Source organism: Pteronotus mesoamericanus, unplaced genomic scaffold, assembly GCF_021234165.1.
Source record: "Pteronotus mesoamericanus isolate MK-2021 breed Mesoamerican mustached bat unplaced genomic scaffold, CSHL_Meso_final scaffold_1186, whole genome shotgun sequence".
In the NCBI taxonomy this organism is placed as follows: Eukaryota; Metazoa; Chordata; class Mammalia; order Chiroptera; family Mormoopidae; genus Pteronotus; species Pteronotus mesoamericanus.
The window spans coordinates 13,770,471-13,786,314 of NW_026555302.1; the positions used below are offsets into that span (position 1 = coordinate 13,770,471).

Below are 15,844 nucleotides of genomic sequence, written 5' to 3' on the forward strand. Positions count from 1 at the left end.
CCGGGGCAGTCACAGCCTCCTCCCTGCTTGCTGACCCTTTGCTCTTTCAAAAGAAGGGAGAAACCACTCTCACAGGAGGAAGGAGCAGGAACCCGGTGCTTCCTTTCCAGAATTTGTAAGAACACAAAGCGTTTGGTTAGGACATGCCATGGACTTGCCAAGCCTGAGCGGAGCCGCGGGGCCAGGCACAGTCAGGAGGTAGAGATATGGTTGTCATTAGAGAGACATCTCGCAGGAAAACCTCACCCGAGGGGCTCCGTCCATCTGTGATGCTTGATTGGCAGGAGAGGAGGCAGAACAGCAGCCGAGAGCTGAGCTTGGGATCCCCACCTGAGCGCCCGGCCTGGCTCCGCCCCATCTCACTCGGGCCACCTGGGCCTTCTGTCTCTTCTCTGGGCCGTGGGAAGATGGGGTAAGGGAGTGGGGCATCAGATCAGAGGGTCTTCAAGGTCATTTTCAACCGTGACCTTTGATGTCCTCTGTCAGGTAGAAATAGCGGGGGAGGGTGGACTAACGTCGCACAGCTTCCAAGGGTGGTCCCCAAGGTGCGTTTAGAGGCCGCAGGGCCAGCCCCGCCCTCCGGGTCCCAGGTGAGCAGCCAAGGCCGGCTGTGTCTGCCCGGGCAGCTGCCCCTGAGGCTCACCAGCTTGTGTTGCCGCTGGGGTCCTCCAGCTCCCCGAGAGGCGGTTCCTGTTGTGCTGTGTAAACAGCGGTTGGCTGGCCCCTCGTCTGCAGTTTGCAAAGACCGTGGCCGAGACCCGGGGCCACCACGGTGGTTGGGCTCACTGACAGCTTCTCCAGGCCGGGCAGGTGCTGGGCGCCGGGCAGGTGTGGGGCGGGAGGGGAAGAGGGCTTTTCTGGAGCAGAGGTGGCCTCGCCAGTGGGGTCTGCGCTAGAGGTGTGCAGCTCAGACCTGCTCTCGCCCTGGGGGCGTTCCTTAGTCAGAGGGCATTTTACATCGTCTCCCTGTGAGTTTTCCCAGCACTCGCATAGGTCGCAGAGGGGCACGTGGCGGGGAGGGGCAGGTCAGGATCACCCGGAGCGGCGCACCGGGGGGGCCTGAGGGCCCCCACTAGCTCAGAAACCCAGGGTTGGAGTGTGCGCCCCCTGGACCGCGCTGGGCTGGGCTGGGCTGCACGGAGGGTCCTGAGGCCCCAGGTCCCCACTGGCTGGGCCCGGACGAGCTGGGATTTACTGAGTCAAATCTGAGCCCGTCTAGAAATACCGCGCTTCCCAGGGGCACTCACTGTCCCCGCTCTTCCTGCTGCGGTCCATCGTTTATTCGCTCTGCAGACCCGCACGTGCACCGCGGGGCGCCAAGCCCGGCCCCGCGAGCAGTGATGATGCGTGTCAGCTCGTGCGGGGAGGGAGAGACCCGGGGACGCTGACGCTGTGAATGGCCAAGGCCAGCGGTGGTTAGAGACAGGACTGGGCTCCAGGGCCAGGTGACTACTTCCCGCTGGGGGGTGGGGAAGTAATCACTCCACGGAGGTGGCAGTGGGAGCCAAGCCTTGGAGGACGTTTGGCAGCTAGAACCACACTTTGCATAATGGAGAATTCAGATTTGCAGATTCGCCCGGGCGGGCGGGAGAGGGAGGGAGGGAGCCGGAGGCGGGTGGCAGGAGGATTGGGGGATCCCACGCATTCTCAAGCTTCCAGGAGCCATTTTGGAGGACACCGGCCCTTGGTGCAGGTCAGAACCCCAACCGTCCCCACGAAACCCAGCCCCTGTACACTCCTGGCGCCTCCCTGAGGGACGTAACCTGCACCGTGGCAGGGGGGACATACGGCCACTGAGAAGCCTCTGTCCTGTGTCTCCTGGTTTTGACAGGACCACGTTTAGGACTGCTGCCCCCCGCGGCTTCCTTGATTGGGACTGCCCCCGACTGTGCCCCAGGTACGGGGGCGGGGGCTGCTGGGACGCAGAGGCCTGGGAGCCCCAGGGCGCTCCGCGTGGCCTTCTGGCCCTCCTGGGGAGACTGGAGTTCGGCACCTTCACCACTAGGTGGCAGCAGTGGGACACACAAAGGTTACACCTGAAGTTCTTGCTGCAGGCAGAGCTCTGGCTCTGGACGAGTCTCCACTGCGTCCTCAGCCTTGGTAGAGCCACCCAGCTGGTTTACACAGGAGGCCTCCTGCGGGGAGGCAGGCTCTGTCCCGGCTCAGCCACGAGATGGTCAGCGACTGCCGTGAGGCGGGGCTGAGGACCAACACCAGGGCCACCAGGTGCTACGTTTCTTTCTCATCAGAGGAAGGAGAAGATACTGTCCATCTTTGCCTGCTGGTGAGCGGCCAGCGAGACTAATCAGCATTTGCAGTCGGCCAGGGGAGGGGGCAGGGCGGCCAGAGATCTGAGCCTGTTCCGTTTCATTGCAGGCACCATTTCCCATCCGACCGCGTCCCTGCACGTTAGAGACGCTTCTCTGCAGGCCCGGGATACGTTCCCCGCCCCTGAGTGTTCATTCCCAGGCGACGCTGTCCTGCTGGAAGGGACTGGGGGCAAGGTGGCCACGGGAGGGTGCGGCGGGGACCAGCACGCACTGAGCGCATGCTGTGTGCCTGCCTGCTGAGACATCGAGTGCCTGTTGCGCCCTCGGTTCAGGTGCGGGCAATGCTGGGAACAGAGCCGGCCTTGTGGGGCCGCGTGCCGGGCGCAGATCCGCGCTGCAGCTGCTGCTGCTGAGCTGCGTGGTCTTGGGTCTGTTCGTCTTCCCATGTCGGTTTTCTCATCTGTGAGAGGAGGTTTTGTCACCTGTTTCTATGTGGGGATGCAGGATGCAGGGCCTCCCGCGGCGTGGTGATGTGGGTGGACGTGCCCAGCACAGCATGTGGACGCACTGGCACCGAGTCCCTGCGGTCTCCTGTCCGCGACAAGGTGGGTGTCATCCTTGTGTCACGGGGGCCTGAGATGATGTTATCCTATGCGGGAGGGGTGGAGAACTGGTGGGAGCGAAAGATGGGGAGGAACAGGAAGGCCAGAGAGCAGAGGGGGAAGGCGACGTGGCATCAGCAGCCCCCGAGGGCCGAAGGAGCGAAAAGCGCCCATCATGGACGATGGGCCCCGGGGCCGGGGTGGACCCCACGTCGTGGCACGAGCTCGGCCTCCCGGCCCAGGGGAGGCGCGGCCCCGAGACGCAGCCTGGTCCTGCAGGGACAGGCAGCGCAGGCTCTCTGAGCCGCCTCCGCCCTGAGGGAAAGGCCGTGCAGGGGCAGTGGTCCCTGTCACTGCCCCCAGTGCGTGCGGGACCCCAGGTGAGCCGTCGGGGACGGGGGAGAAGGCACCCCTTCCGCCTGCCGTGCCGGGGAATGGCTGTGAGCACTTGTGCGTCGACCCCAAGAGGGGGCAGAGCCCAATGTTCCTTCTGGGTTGGGGACAGACGCACAGAATCCAGGGGGGCGCAGGAGTGAAAGGATTGTCCGAGGTCTCGAGGTGCATCAAGCGGCGCCAAGGCCAAACACCGGGTCTTGGCCTCGTGGCCCAGAAGGAAGGAGCCAGCGTTGCCCCGGAGGACAAGGGACAGTGGAAAGCTGTTAGAAGCTGGGCTTTATCCCAGGGGAGGAGCCACGGCAGTGCAGGGAGACGGGACGGGGTGCCTGCCAGCGAGGATCTGCGGGCCCCGTGGGGCGGGTCCCTGGGCAGGGCTCCCAGCGCAGACGCAGCCGCATTGGAGCTGCCGGAGCGCCTGTGCTCGGCGCTGCTCTGTGGACAATGTGGCGCCCACAGCGGGTCGGTTCCCCCAGGAAGCATGTTCCGGGGCTGTACCAATAGCTTGGGAAGCAGAGGCCACTTGTTTTCCCTTTCGACACCGCCATTCCCAGCTGTCACCGACCGTAGGCGAGTTAGCCCCCGCCAGCCCCCCACCCCACCCTTCGCGAGGGACAGTCCCCTCCTGTGTTCTGGCGATGGGACCCGGCGGCAAAAGCAGTTAAAACCATCCTTCAAATGAAATGACAAGCTAATCCTGAAATACATTTCACTTTTTTTTTTTAAAGATAAAAATGTTTAGGATTATGTCAGTATTTATAAACAAGTAAAAGTGCATTTAGAATAGTTTTGTTTACCTGATTAAACATGTGGTTCTGGTACGTGCACAGCTGTGGAAACTGTGAGTTTGTACTTGGACTTGTGGACCTTTTCGGGTGCCCCCTTCACGTCGTATCTTCGCTTCCTAAAGCCCCCAAAGCGGAAGGAGGCGGAGGAGGGAGGGCCGGCTGTTGCAGAGGTGGGGGCCGGGGGGCCCTGCGCAGCGTTTTCGAAGCTCCCCCGAGACGGTGAGACTCACGGAAGGTTGTCGAACACAGAGCAGATGCTCCTGACCCAAAGTTTTCCCTGGGGGTTCAGTCCAGCCCAGCACCAAAGTCAAGGGCGCATGGTGGTCGTCACTGAGACGCAAAACCTCCTCAGGCTTAAAGCCCACCCTCCTCAGCCCCTCGCCTGCCACCACTGAAGCCACAACGGTCCCTTTGCTGGGGGTGGGTGGAGGGGAGCTTTAACTTCTGGGGGTTCCCCCCACAGCACCCCCTGCGTCACAGCCACGACCGGCTGCCCTGCCTCTAGAACATCTTCTTTCTGCCATTTCACTGCTTGTCTGGCTCCCTAGGTTCCCTTGTAACATACAATCCCAAACTCTGCAAAATCACGGAAGGGAGGCGGCCTCACTCCGTTGATACACAACATTGAAAAGATGAAATAACAGGTTCAGAGCAGACGCCGGTTCCCGGCAACACCGAGCAGGAGGTTGAGAGCGCCCACGCTCCTCTGCCCCCACCCCCAACCGCGTCCTGCGCCAGAGGGTGCACGTACCCGTGCTCCCCCCCCCCGGCCGCTTTTCCTGCCGCGTCTCCCGACCCCACTGAGTCCTCCACAGCCTGGGTGCCGTCGGCTTCCCCGCGCCACCCTACAGCATCCCCAGGGCCACGTGGGTTCCGTGGAGGAAGCAGCGTTGCACGGCATGTCCATTCTCTAAGGCATTTTTGGTTACTCTGCAAAGCGCTTCACTCTCTGGTCTTGTGGGCCCTCACACAGCCCCTGGGATGCAGGGGCTGCCAATGGGGTTGTGCCCCTCCCCCAGTGAGCACGCGGGAGCCTGGAGGAGTCAGGTGGGGTCAGCAGGCCACGTGACACTGGGAACCAGACACCGCGGCCGCTGTACTTCCCCGAAGCCGTCTGTAGCCCTGTTCCGCTCGAGCTCCAAGTCCTCCCCTTCGCCCACTCACTGCCTTCTCTAAGGGAGACACGCGGGCCCTGCCCAGGCCAGTGTCACATGTGGAAGTCCCACAGAAGCCACTGAACGATCACACGGCCCACCTGTCCCCTCAAACACAGGGCTCCCTGGGGGCAGCCACCTCGGGGGCGCGGGGAGGCGCGATCCTGGTCTCCAGCTGCGGAGAGCAGCTCTGCCTGGCCACACCCGAGTGCTCGAGGCCAGCGGGGATGGGCGTGACCAGTTAAGAGCGGGCGGGCAGGGTGGCGAAGGCTTCCGGCTGCAGGAGCAGGGCCAGGGCAGGGGCTGAGTGGAGGTGGACACTGGGGTCAAGGGAGACCAGGAATGAGGAGACAGACAGGTGGTCACCCCTCCAGTGGAAGTCCCGCTGGAGCCGGAGGCCCCGGAGCCCGGGAGCCCGGGAGCCCAGGCCTGCAGCGCCGCGTGTGCCGCGGTGCCGCGCCAGCGCTGCAGGGTGCTCAGGCTTCCGCCCACGGCCGTGGGGCCCACAGCCACTAAGGTGCCGATTGGAGGTAAGGAAAACGGACTTTGGAATGAGACGGGGAAAAAGCTTTTCCATGCGATTCTATCACACACAAGTCAAAACAGAAAAGATTATTCAATCTAGAAAAGAATAGAGAGACAGTCTTATGTTACAGAAAAGATGGGGAAAACGTGGGTCAAGATAACAAGGCATTGAATACAAAGTCAAATTCAGGAGATCTTAAAACAACCAGCTTCTTTAATTAGAAAGCAACAAACATGCAAATGGCAAGTGTAGAAATTTATTGGAACCAACATTGTCACTACACGAGACTGGCTCTCCAATGTCGATCCGAGCTCCCCCGTCTGGCGGTGAGGGAGTATTGCACTTCGCTGCGGGCGCTCCCCAGACGCGGCAGCCGGGCGAGAGCCTCGCTGGGCCCGACGCCCGCTCCCAAGTTCATGCACACAGTCATTCCACACCAATGCCAGGTTACCCCCAAAAGGGAAGACTCCAAAAACCATAACCTTAAAATTGCACTGAAGCTCTGTAAAGAAAAAAATATAATAAATGTCTTATACAAATTTCAACACGTCGTAAGTGCCGGCCGCTGCGTGTCGCCTAGGCCTCGTCCTCGTTGTCGTTCTCCTGACCGGAGCCCTCCGATCGGTCGCCCTCCAGCCGGTCTGGAAAACACAGGGGTGAGACTCACAAGAGACATACTCTCGGGTTCCAACCGCTACGTGCACGTAACCCCACGCATCGCCATGCGAAGATGAGTTTGCCGGTGTGTGTGCTAAGTTACTGTTTGCCTCCAGAGGGGAGTTTTAAAAAGCTGAAGGAAATAGCACTGTTACCTTTGAATATGCATATAACTCCACACATGAAAATTTTAGAAGCCCACAGATACTGACACATGGGGGTCCCGACGGTCCCTGGGAGCCCGGGAGTCTGAGGAGGGGTATCTGGTGTCACGGGTGGGGGGGGGGGCCTGGGTGCGAGCGAGGTGCCCTTGAGGACTGTATTTGTAAGAAGAATTTAAAAATGAAGTCTCCGCGCTCTGTGCAGGCGTCATGCTAAGAGGCACGGTACCCAGGTAGCAGGGACAGACACCGTGCCCGCCCCAGGAGGTCACCCGGGGGAGCCGTCCCACCGACGGCACCGGTGCCTGCTGCTCCCCCGCTCTCGTCTCAGCTGCCGCCATGCCCTGTGCAGGGCCTTCCCGCGGCTGCGCAGACAGGCCGCCCACGGGCCCCCCGCTCCTTCCTCCGCAGGCCAGCGCCTTGGGCGGGCCTTCCGCTGCCTCGCCTGCCTGCCTGCCTGTGACTGCTTTTCACCTTCCGTCCTCGGGGCCTGGCCCTGCACGCTCAGTGATTTCCTGGGTAAGCGAATGCGTTTTACTCGTCACCTTAGGGCACGTACAGGAGGCGACAGCGTGGATTCACCACCACCGTCGCCAGGATGGGTCCCTTTCTGCCACAGAAACATGTCCCCAAGGGAACATGGAGGGCGCTGCGGTCAGACACACTGTTGGCAGTGAGAGCCGAGGGAAGCTAGGACTTCATCACCTGCAGCGGCTGCCACACGCCCGCTGAGTCCCACCTCAGGCCGCAGGTCCAGCTTAGGAGAAGGAGGGGAGGGGACAGCGTGATGTTGGGTGGTGAAGAGTTCGACAAATCCCAAAACGGAGCGTGGGCAGAGTGGACAGAGAGGCAGGGAATGCAGGGTAAGCGAGGAAGCAGATCAGCTGGCCTGGCGGAGGATGGCAGCGCAGGTGCGCGGCCCGAACTGGGGGAGTTGTGGGGGCGGGGGCGGCAGGGCGGCCCGCGCACCCAAGTGCTGGGTCTGCGGGGCGAGGCCTCAGCAGTGACTTTCAGACTCAGGCTTCACCGCCGATCAGCGGTGCGGCCCAGGGCAAGTTATCACAAAGCCCGCCTGGCAAGGGGTCGCGGCCCAGGGAGGCTGGTCGGAGAGGTGGCTCCTCCGTGCCTGGCGCACGAGCCTGATGGGCGCTATAAACGCTGGTCCGTGTTGTCATTGACTGACAGGTGACACCCAACATACGAAAAAACTTAATTTATAAAATCAGTGGACAGCGATCAACACTTGTCTGGTAAACGTGTTCATAAAGGATGCTGGAACTTTGTTGTTACGAACACAGGTTACTGAGTTCCTTCTTGAATGTTAGTTAGACTACCTGCATGCCGTGCTATCTGCGGCACTGAACCTCACTTTATCATTTCAAACCAAAGACCGCAGAAGGAAGCGGAGGCGTCTGCGTCGACCGCGGCAGGCGGCATTCCTTTCCCGGCGGCCGCACCGCGCGTGCGCGAAGGGCCCCTGAAAGGCCCCGGCGACGACACAGGCCGGGCCCCGGCAGGAGCCTCCGCTCGGAGGGAAGAGCCGAGCGGCCGCAAGTTTTCAGGGGATTCCGTCTTTCCATTCGGACGCTTTCCCAGAAACCAGGCTCAGGAGGAAGTCCGTCACCGCGCTCACTAATAAAAGCTGCCCCGCTACGCGGATCTGACAGCGGCGCGTCCCCCCCGCCCGCCCCCGCAGCCACGGCCCCTCACCGGCTCGGATGTGGTTCAGCGAGGCGAGCATCCGCAGCATGAAGGAGGCGGGCACGGTGATGGTGTTCCGGGTCTCCTCCAGCATCAGCTCGTTGCGCGTTATGACCTGCGGGCGGGGTGCAGCCGCACGTCAAAGACCTGGGAGTGACGGGCAGCCCCCACCCCGCCCCGACAGCGGGGCGAGGGCGGCCCTCCCCCCGGCACGCGTGCTGCCTGCGTGCCCCCACTAAGGCCTCGCAAAGCCAGTCGCTCCCAGGCACGAGAGGAGCCAGATCAGAGTACGTCCCCATCGGGACCGGCCTGGCCGCCGTCCAGACAGCAGCGCCGACACCTTCAGGGCACAGCAGGATTAAGCTGCTGTCCCTGGGTCCCCTGGGCCCTTTGAGAGTGTGTTACCTCAACTGAGACAAACTAATCTTGAAAAACCACCCTCAGAGCAGGAGCCACCAATGACGGGCGTCCCAAGTACAAGAGCAGGGCGAAGGAACGCCCACGCCTCCGAGGGCTCCACGGCACGCTCCGCGAGGGGGAGCGGCGCGAGAAGCCGCCGGCGTGGGAGGGAAAGGGACACCTTTCAGGGAGCCCTCTTTCTCCACCCCGCCCTTCAGGCCTGCGGCGCGCCCTGCCCACGCACGCACACGCCGCGGGCTCCTGCGCACTGGCGTGTCCTGCGCCCTCCCGCAGCCTGCGCGCCAGGCCCGCCCCCGGGTCGCAGGGGTTCCTTGGCGCCCCGTCTGCCTGTGAGCTCAGTCCTGGCGACCGCCCTGTCCTTGGTGAAGATGTCCCCGCCCCGGCGACTCTGTGCCCAAGAACAGCTGTCCTTCCTAGAGGCTCCCACACGCTGTGCATGCGTCTCGGTCGCTGGCCACACGCGCACTGGCTGTCCGGTCCCACGCCTGCCCTTCCCTCTTGCCCGTGTGCTCCGGGCACAGGGTTTCTCGCTGTGACCTCACGGGTCGGCGCTGCGGGCCAGGGTCTGTCACGTGAGCGAGCGCCCCTGGGGGAACCACGCTCCACTGTCACCCCTGCTCTGCCAGCCTCCGCTTCCCGGACCTCTCCCGGCTCGGCCCTCACTGGCTTGCTTGTTTAGAGGAAGCAGCAGCGCCCTGAGCTGCGCCCCCCGCGCACGGGAGCTCAGCCGTCGGCAGCTGACTAACGACTGAAGCCTCTCAGCCTGAGACCCCCACGGAAACCCGCGGGTGAGAGCCTGGCTGAAGGCAGGACCGATCCTCCGCCTCGCTATCCCGATTCCACGCAAAGCCTAGAACCGCACAGAACGCGGCCGGAAAACTGCTGACCTAACAGGGAGCTGAGGAAATCCTAAAAGGCCACAATAAAGGGAAAGATTCTCGTCATCTGTCCTGCTGCCTGCCTGGCTGTGGCGATGGGAGGCAGCTGGGAAAACGCTTCTCAAAAGGACAGTGTTTTTTAGTGATTCTTTGTTGCAATAGCACAGGTAGTCAACCTATTTTTCTTAAACTACAGAATAATTGGATATTACTCATACTCTTCAAAGTAGCAAAATACGAGTTTGACATTTACCTTTAGTATTATGGGCATGTTTTTATCTTAATTTTTCCTTTTCTTAAAGATCTCCTTAACTGCATGAACTGTTTTATGTACCAGCTAGCAAGGGGCTGCTTTGATACTTCCTAAGAAAGCTTTTCAAGACCAAAGTAGAATATGCTCTAGTAAGTACAGTAAACATCTTACTTCGTCAGCAAGTTTTCGGTTAAAAATCCTTGACTCTTCCAGTGGGGACCAGATCTTTATGTCATAATCGATACCAGATGAGGCTAGAACTAGAAAGAAAATGTACACATTAACCTAAATTTAGAACACACGCCGCTTCTTCAAGATATGCACATTTACAAGTCTGTATGTATCTGTGAACTGAGAACAATTATTTTGATGATTTCCTAAAAGTGACCCTAGAATGTAATTTTAAGACCATCTTGAATGACTCAAATTTCATTCATATTCACTGCTGTTTTATGAGACACACAGGCAATTTCCAATGGAAGGTGAGAGCCAGCCAGTGCGCCTTACAAGTTCCACTTGGGTAAGAAGCGAGAAGTTCAAGCAGCCGAACCTCTTACGCTGACGCAACTTAGAGGAAACAGCAGGAGGACGCACCCTCTACCCGGCCTTCCCCACGGCCTGCCAAACGCAGGCTGTGCCGGTTCAGACCCCCCGGAGCTGCGGCGGACTCCGGGCCGCGCCCCAGCATGAGTGGGACTGTCCTCGGGCAGCAGCTAGAGCAGCGGAGGGGCCGGAGTCCGCCCGCACCAGGCCCGCTTACTCGGGTCGAAGGGGTGCGGCTGCAGGCAGTTCACCACGTGATTGTCAGCCTCCAGCAGCATCAGGTGCTCGGCGGTGTGCCGGTCCCAGATGAAGATGTGGCCGCAGTCGGAGCCGCTCATCACGAAGTTAGCGCCCCAGAAATTGGCTTCTTTTATCTGAGGGGTTAAGAAAAAGGCAGTATAAGAAAATTCAAATCCAAGCTATTTAAACAAAGATTTATTCTAAGTATTTTATCATTGGCTTGGAAAATGAAGTAAGAATTAGAGAGCTTCCTTGTCTTCTCGAACCCCCAAATCATGACAGGGATCAGTGTGGGGAGCAGCGTGGCTCCCAGGATGCAAAGCCCCCTGCGAGGACCAGGGTTTCGTTTTGTTCAATGCTGCCTTTACATGTCTGCGACAGTTCTTAGCACACAGCAGGCACTAAAGTAAAAACTGCTGAATAAGTGAGTTCTGGGTTTCTGACAGCATGACGATACAACGCTGATCTTTTTCTTAGCTGTTTGAAGCTCTGGCGCTTGAGGAGGAAAGGTGCAGAGACGCTGGCCCCTATGAGGGGCGTGGTAGCCTGGAGAGGGGCCACAGGCTGGGCGGCCTCCGGGCGGAGGCGGGGCTTCAGGCCCACCCCTCAAGGCCTGCGGCTCAAAAGAGGGGAGCCAGTTTGCCGTTACTTGGAGCTATTATTTTATTTACTTATCTTCTTTTTATTTTGTTCCAGCGCCTAATTATTTTCCTCCAAAATTTTAACCCGCAAAATGCAAGAAATGTAAATTGGTTACTTCTATTAACAACAGTATTCTTCATTTAATGATTAAATCATTACTACCCATGGCTTCTATAGAGAGCTTATTATTTCCCTACCCTGAAGTGACTTTCTACCTAAACCTTGAAGAGAGGTTAAAACCGATTCTGTAGACACTCTCTGAAAACTCGACGACTCTACGAGAACAGCACTCCCTAGATCTAAGTGGCCCAGAGTCACAGGCCCAGAGTCACAGGCCCAGAGTCGCAGGCCCAGAGTCACAGGCCCAGAGTCACAGGTCCAGCCCGCTCATCATCTCGCGAGACCCCCTGGTAAATAATTAACGTGGCGCTGGGTGCACCGACGTGCGGACTGTCAAAGCTTGAGAAGATCTCAGACACCATCGGGCCTGTTCTGTTTATTTCATCGATGAGGACACTGAGGTCTAGGGAGCGAAGCCGCTAAACCGGGTCCTCGCTCGTCCCTCTCGGAGGGGCGGTACTGAGAGTGCCCTGACCGTGCTTCGCAGTGAGTCCGGGCTTCACGCCGCGAAACCTCTCTCTCCAAAAAGGGCCAGGGGGCTGCTAGGACGCCACACACCCCACTGGGGGCGCACAGCAAGTGTGCGAGGGCAGACAAGCAGCTACGGCCACTCGCACAGGCTGAAATGTTTAACCTGCTGCACGAGCTCCTCGGGGGGGCAGTTTCCCTGGGAAAACCAGCGGTTCGCACGCTCCGTCACAGGGCGAGAGGAACCGCCTGTGGGTCAGGAGGGAACCGCGAAGGCGCCACCCTAGCCACTCAGGGAAGGTCGCTGTGTAAAACACGGGTTCGGGGAAACCGTGTTTCCTGCAAAGAATGCCACGGCGCTGGGTACCATTGTCCTGGAGTTGCGGTGGCCCTTATACACCATCTTCACCAGCGGCCTCCTAATGTTCAGCGTGTCCAGCTCTTCCATCTCCTTCCTCTCCTTCCTCCGCCGGAAGAACTCCTGAATGCGGGCAACAGCAGAGCGTCTGTGAATTCCACGTGAAAAGAAAAAACACAAAACGTGAACAACGCTCACGGCCGCTGTGGAAGGAAACGACGCACGTTCAAGCCAGGGGTCTAGGAAACATGTAAAGTGCGCATGAGCTCCGGGAGGCACCCCAAGGCAGGCACGACAGGGGGGGCCCGCCAGACTAGTCGAGTTACGAGAACAAGATGTTTTAGTGAGGAGGTCGCTGAGAGAGTTGCTCCCGGTGGCGACGGCAGAGGGTAGCATGCGGCACGCCGGGCTTTGAAGGGCTGTTCGGTGAAACCAAGACGCGGACAAATTCATGTGCAGTTTACCACAAATAAAACAAGTCCTGTTCAGTGTTCTCTGTCCTCCTCTCCACATCAGGAAATGTAAAGGCATAAAGAGAAACCTACAGACACTAAGGGTAACATATAAGAGCAATGGATAAATTTATGTTTTGAGATTTGCTGAAAGATGTCCCAGCAAAGAACAGATGCATCAAGAACAAGAGAATAAGTATTATCATAAGTGCAATAAAAGACGACCTCCCAAGAGAACCTATTCTGCCCGGGCTCCGGGGCGGGACACAGGCTGGGTGCGAGCGAGGCACTCTCCCCGCCGCGGCTCGGCGGGTGGCAGGATGGGGGCTGAGGGGTGATGGGCTCTTTTTAAGACTGATTTACCTCCGAGCAGAAACCGCCTAACACGTGAGAGTGCTTAATACGCCTGTTAGTGTGAATATGCTATTTAAAACATTGTATTCTGCCATACGTCAACCAAACATCCAAAGTATATAAAAGGTCTATAAATCAGTAAGAAAAACGAACATTCTAACAGAAAATCACAGGACTAGAAGAACCACGTTCTTCTAGACGTGAGTAGGAAAATTAGAGAAGAAATCAACAGCTGATAGTTATATACAAAGACGCTCAGCCTCGCTCATGATGAGACAAATCGTGGCTCTCCACACAGGACGGAGAGCGCGCTCTTCCAGGCGCACTTCCCACCCGGGAAGTCAGGGGCGACGCGGCACGGGCGGAAGGAGGCCGCAGAGCGCTGAGTGGCGCGCCCTTTGAGAGGGGGCTTGGGTTGGCTGTGCGCGCATATTGCAAACTCTTGGGCAGCCACTGAAAGACGTAATTAAAAAAAAAAGTATAATTGTTACATGAAGAAAAGGAGATAAAAGGGATCATAAAATCCTGAATTAAAATCACAAAAGGTAGGAAGTGAAAGACAAAAAGCTAGGATTAAGGAACAAGGGCAGGAAAAGCCTGCCTTATCTTTAGAAATGTCCGCAATCTCTGCATAAGGAAGAAGTCACTGGGGCAGAGGGGACAGTCTCTCCTCCCGCTCTGGGCTCTAAGGGGAGGCTGAGGGCCACCTCTCCTCCCAGCCCCCCTCCAGCCCCCCCCCTGCCCCACCGCCAGCTCCTCACAGCGCCTTCGCTGTGGCTCAGGGGAGGCAGCCTGGTGTGTTTAGTTGTGGTCTTCACTGCAGGAGCAGAAACTGGTTTTGGGCGCTTGGGATAAAAGGCGTAAATAAACCAGAAAATCAGAAAGCCCTGAAACAAATTCCATTTTACTGTCATTTAACTAGAAAGTGATAACTGGTATTAGACTAATTTGCAGAAAGTTACTTCAAACATACCTTCACGTTAAAACAGCCTGAAAACACTAGCCCAAAAGCAAGAATAATTAGGAGACGTTCACGTGGGAATCGCCCCAGGAACGGGCCCTAACAGGGAGCCCTGTGGCCACTGCCGCTGCGGGCTCCTCTCCTCCTCCCTGTGTTCCCCACGGGGACCGCCCCCCCGCCACGTACCCCCTCACCCCGCCCTCGCTCTGTGCTGTGCTTTTTATTCCACTTTGTGTCAGACACTAACGGGAAGTGACAGACACGTGCCGCCGGAATTAGGGGCCAGGCGGGTTCCGTCAGTGACCCGGGTTCCGCGGAGACAGAAGCGGGACGGAGGTTCACTCGAGTACTGAATTTAACAGTGTGCCCCAGCTAGTCCCAGATGACAGAGCGTTTAAGAATTATGTATCATCTTGCTATGTGGTCTTCTTAAGTGATTAAGGCATTTCTAAGAATACAGCTTTCTTTTTTAACATCAGAATCTTACACTTATGTGCAGAATGAGACTCGAGTCCATTTTTAAATACTGATCTTGAGGAAAAGGAGGATATGTGAATAACAACAAAAAGGTGCTGTCATCCCAGTCAAGTTTCTTTCAAAAGCCCCTACGCGGCATTCTTCCACAAAACAACCGAAGTGAGGAACCGACGGCGAAAGCGCTCCCCGGCCGGCCGCAGCGCTCTGCGGGCGGCACTCTGCCGCGCCCGTCGGTGGCACACGCACACGGGAAGGGCTCTGCGGGCGAGCTCATGCACGCATGCAGCAGGGGCAGCCTGCGGGGCGCGGCCCGCTCTGCGGCGCGGGCACGCGGGAGCTCGGGCAGCCCGGGAGCAGCGGCTGTTAATAGGAAAGGCGGTCAGTGGTGGAAAACAGGGCCTGGCGGTGCCACCGTTAAACGCAGCAGCAGCAGGGAAGGAACAGATGGCATTACCTCTTTATTCTATCACCTATTGTTGTTCCTCTGATATTAAATCTAGTGAAGGGAACACAACACAGTCACTCACAGACTCCACAGAAGCAGGAACCTAGAGCTTCAAGTCAGCGCTGTCTCACCCCTGGCCTCGGCCTAACGGACCTCCACCTCCCCGCGCGACCTGGGGTATCAGGGAGACACGGCATTCGACTTAGTGTGTGTGAGGAGAGAGGGAGGCAGGAACACGCACTGAACACAGCTCAGAAGGGAGGCCTGGCACTTGACACCTTTTGTCTTTTTTAAAAAACATATCGAGGTGACAATGGTTCACAGAAGCACACAGGCTTCAAGGGTGCAACTCAGCGCAACATCACCCGCACGCTGCACACGCGCCCATCGCCCAGAGCAAAGCCTCTCCCCCGCTGCATCCGCCCCTCGCCCACCTCCGCCTACCCGCCCCCGCAAACCCTGGCCCCGGAAAGGGGTTAGAGCCTGCCCGCCCCCCCCCATCCCCCCCGCTACAGGGGGGAGGGGCCTGCGGGGCCCGGAGCCACGACCCCACTGGGCCCCCACGGTGGGGCTGCCGCCCGTCCCAACCAGGAGCTGAGTAACCAGCGGCGAAGAGCGACAGGGCTTTCCACGCCCGAGGGGTCCTGCGCCTTCTTTGTGATTACTTTGTTTTTCTCTGCAATTTGCTGTAATGAAGAATAAACTCGAAACGCTGAGGAATACTGAGAGAGTGACAACAGCGGCGACCACACAGAGAGCGGCAAATTCACAGGAAGTACAGGGAGACTCTGGGCTTCGGGGGAGGTCGACAGAACCAAACTGCAGACACGAGATACTTTTTGAAAGGCATTACCAGGCAATACTGGGTGAATATCTTGAATCTCTGAGTCTGTACCCAAAACTCCCCCAGGCTATGTGAGGACCCCTTCAGAAGCTTCCGCCGGTGCCCGCCCTTTCCAGAGCAAAGCCCCTCTCACGGGC

At 58.5% G+C, this 15,844-nt stretch overlaps 1 protein-coding gene across 6 annotated transcripts in view; it reads right to left on the bottom strand.

The window, feature by feature from the left end:
* Positions 1–5,819: 5,819 nt before the first annotated feature.
* Positions 5,820–15,844, bottom strand: part of DCAF6 (DDB1 and CUL4 associated factor 6) — a 69,693-nt gene continuing 59,668 nt past the window's right edge. For 3 of the 6 annotated variants that reach the window (XM_054587809.1, XM_054587812.1, XM_054587811.1), the window contains 6 exons: positions 14,873–14,914; positions 12,184–12,322; positions 10,564–10,720; positions 9,975–10,063; positions 8,262–8,367; positions 5,820–6,374 (listed from right to left, as the gene is read on the bottom strand). In XM_054587809.1, coding sequence (XP_054443784.1) covers positions 6,310–6,374; positions 8,262–8,367; positions 9,975–10,063; positions 10,564–10,720; positions 12,184–12,322; positions 14,873–14,914 — 598 coding nt within the window. In that variant the 3' untranslated portion in view covers positions 5,820–6,309. The remainder of the gene's footprint in view (positions 6,375–8,261; positions 8,368–9,974; positions 10,064–10,563; positions 10,721–12,183; positions 12,323–14,872; positions 14,915–15,844) is intronic. The other 3 variants (XM_054587814.1, XM_054587813.1, XM_054587810.1) reach the window with 2 other exon arrangements.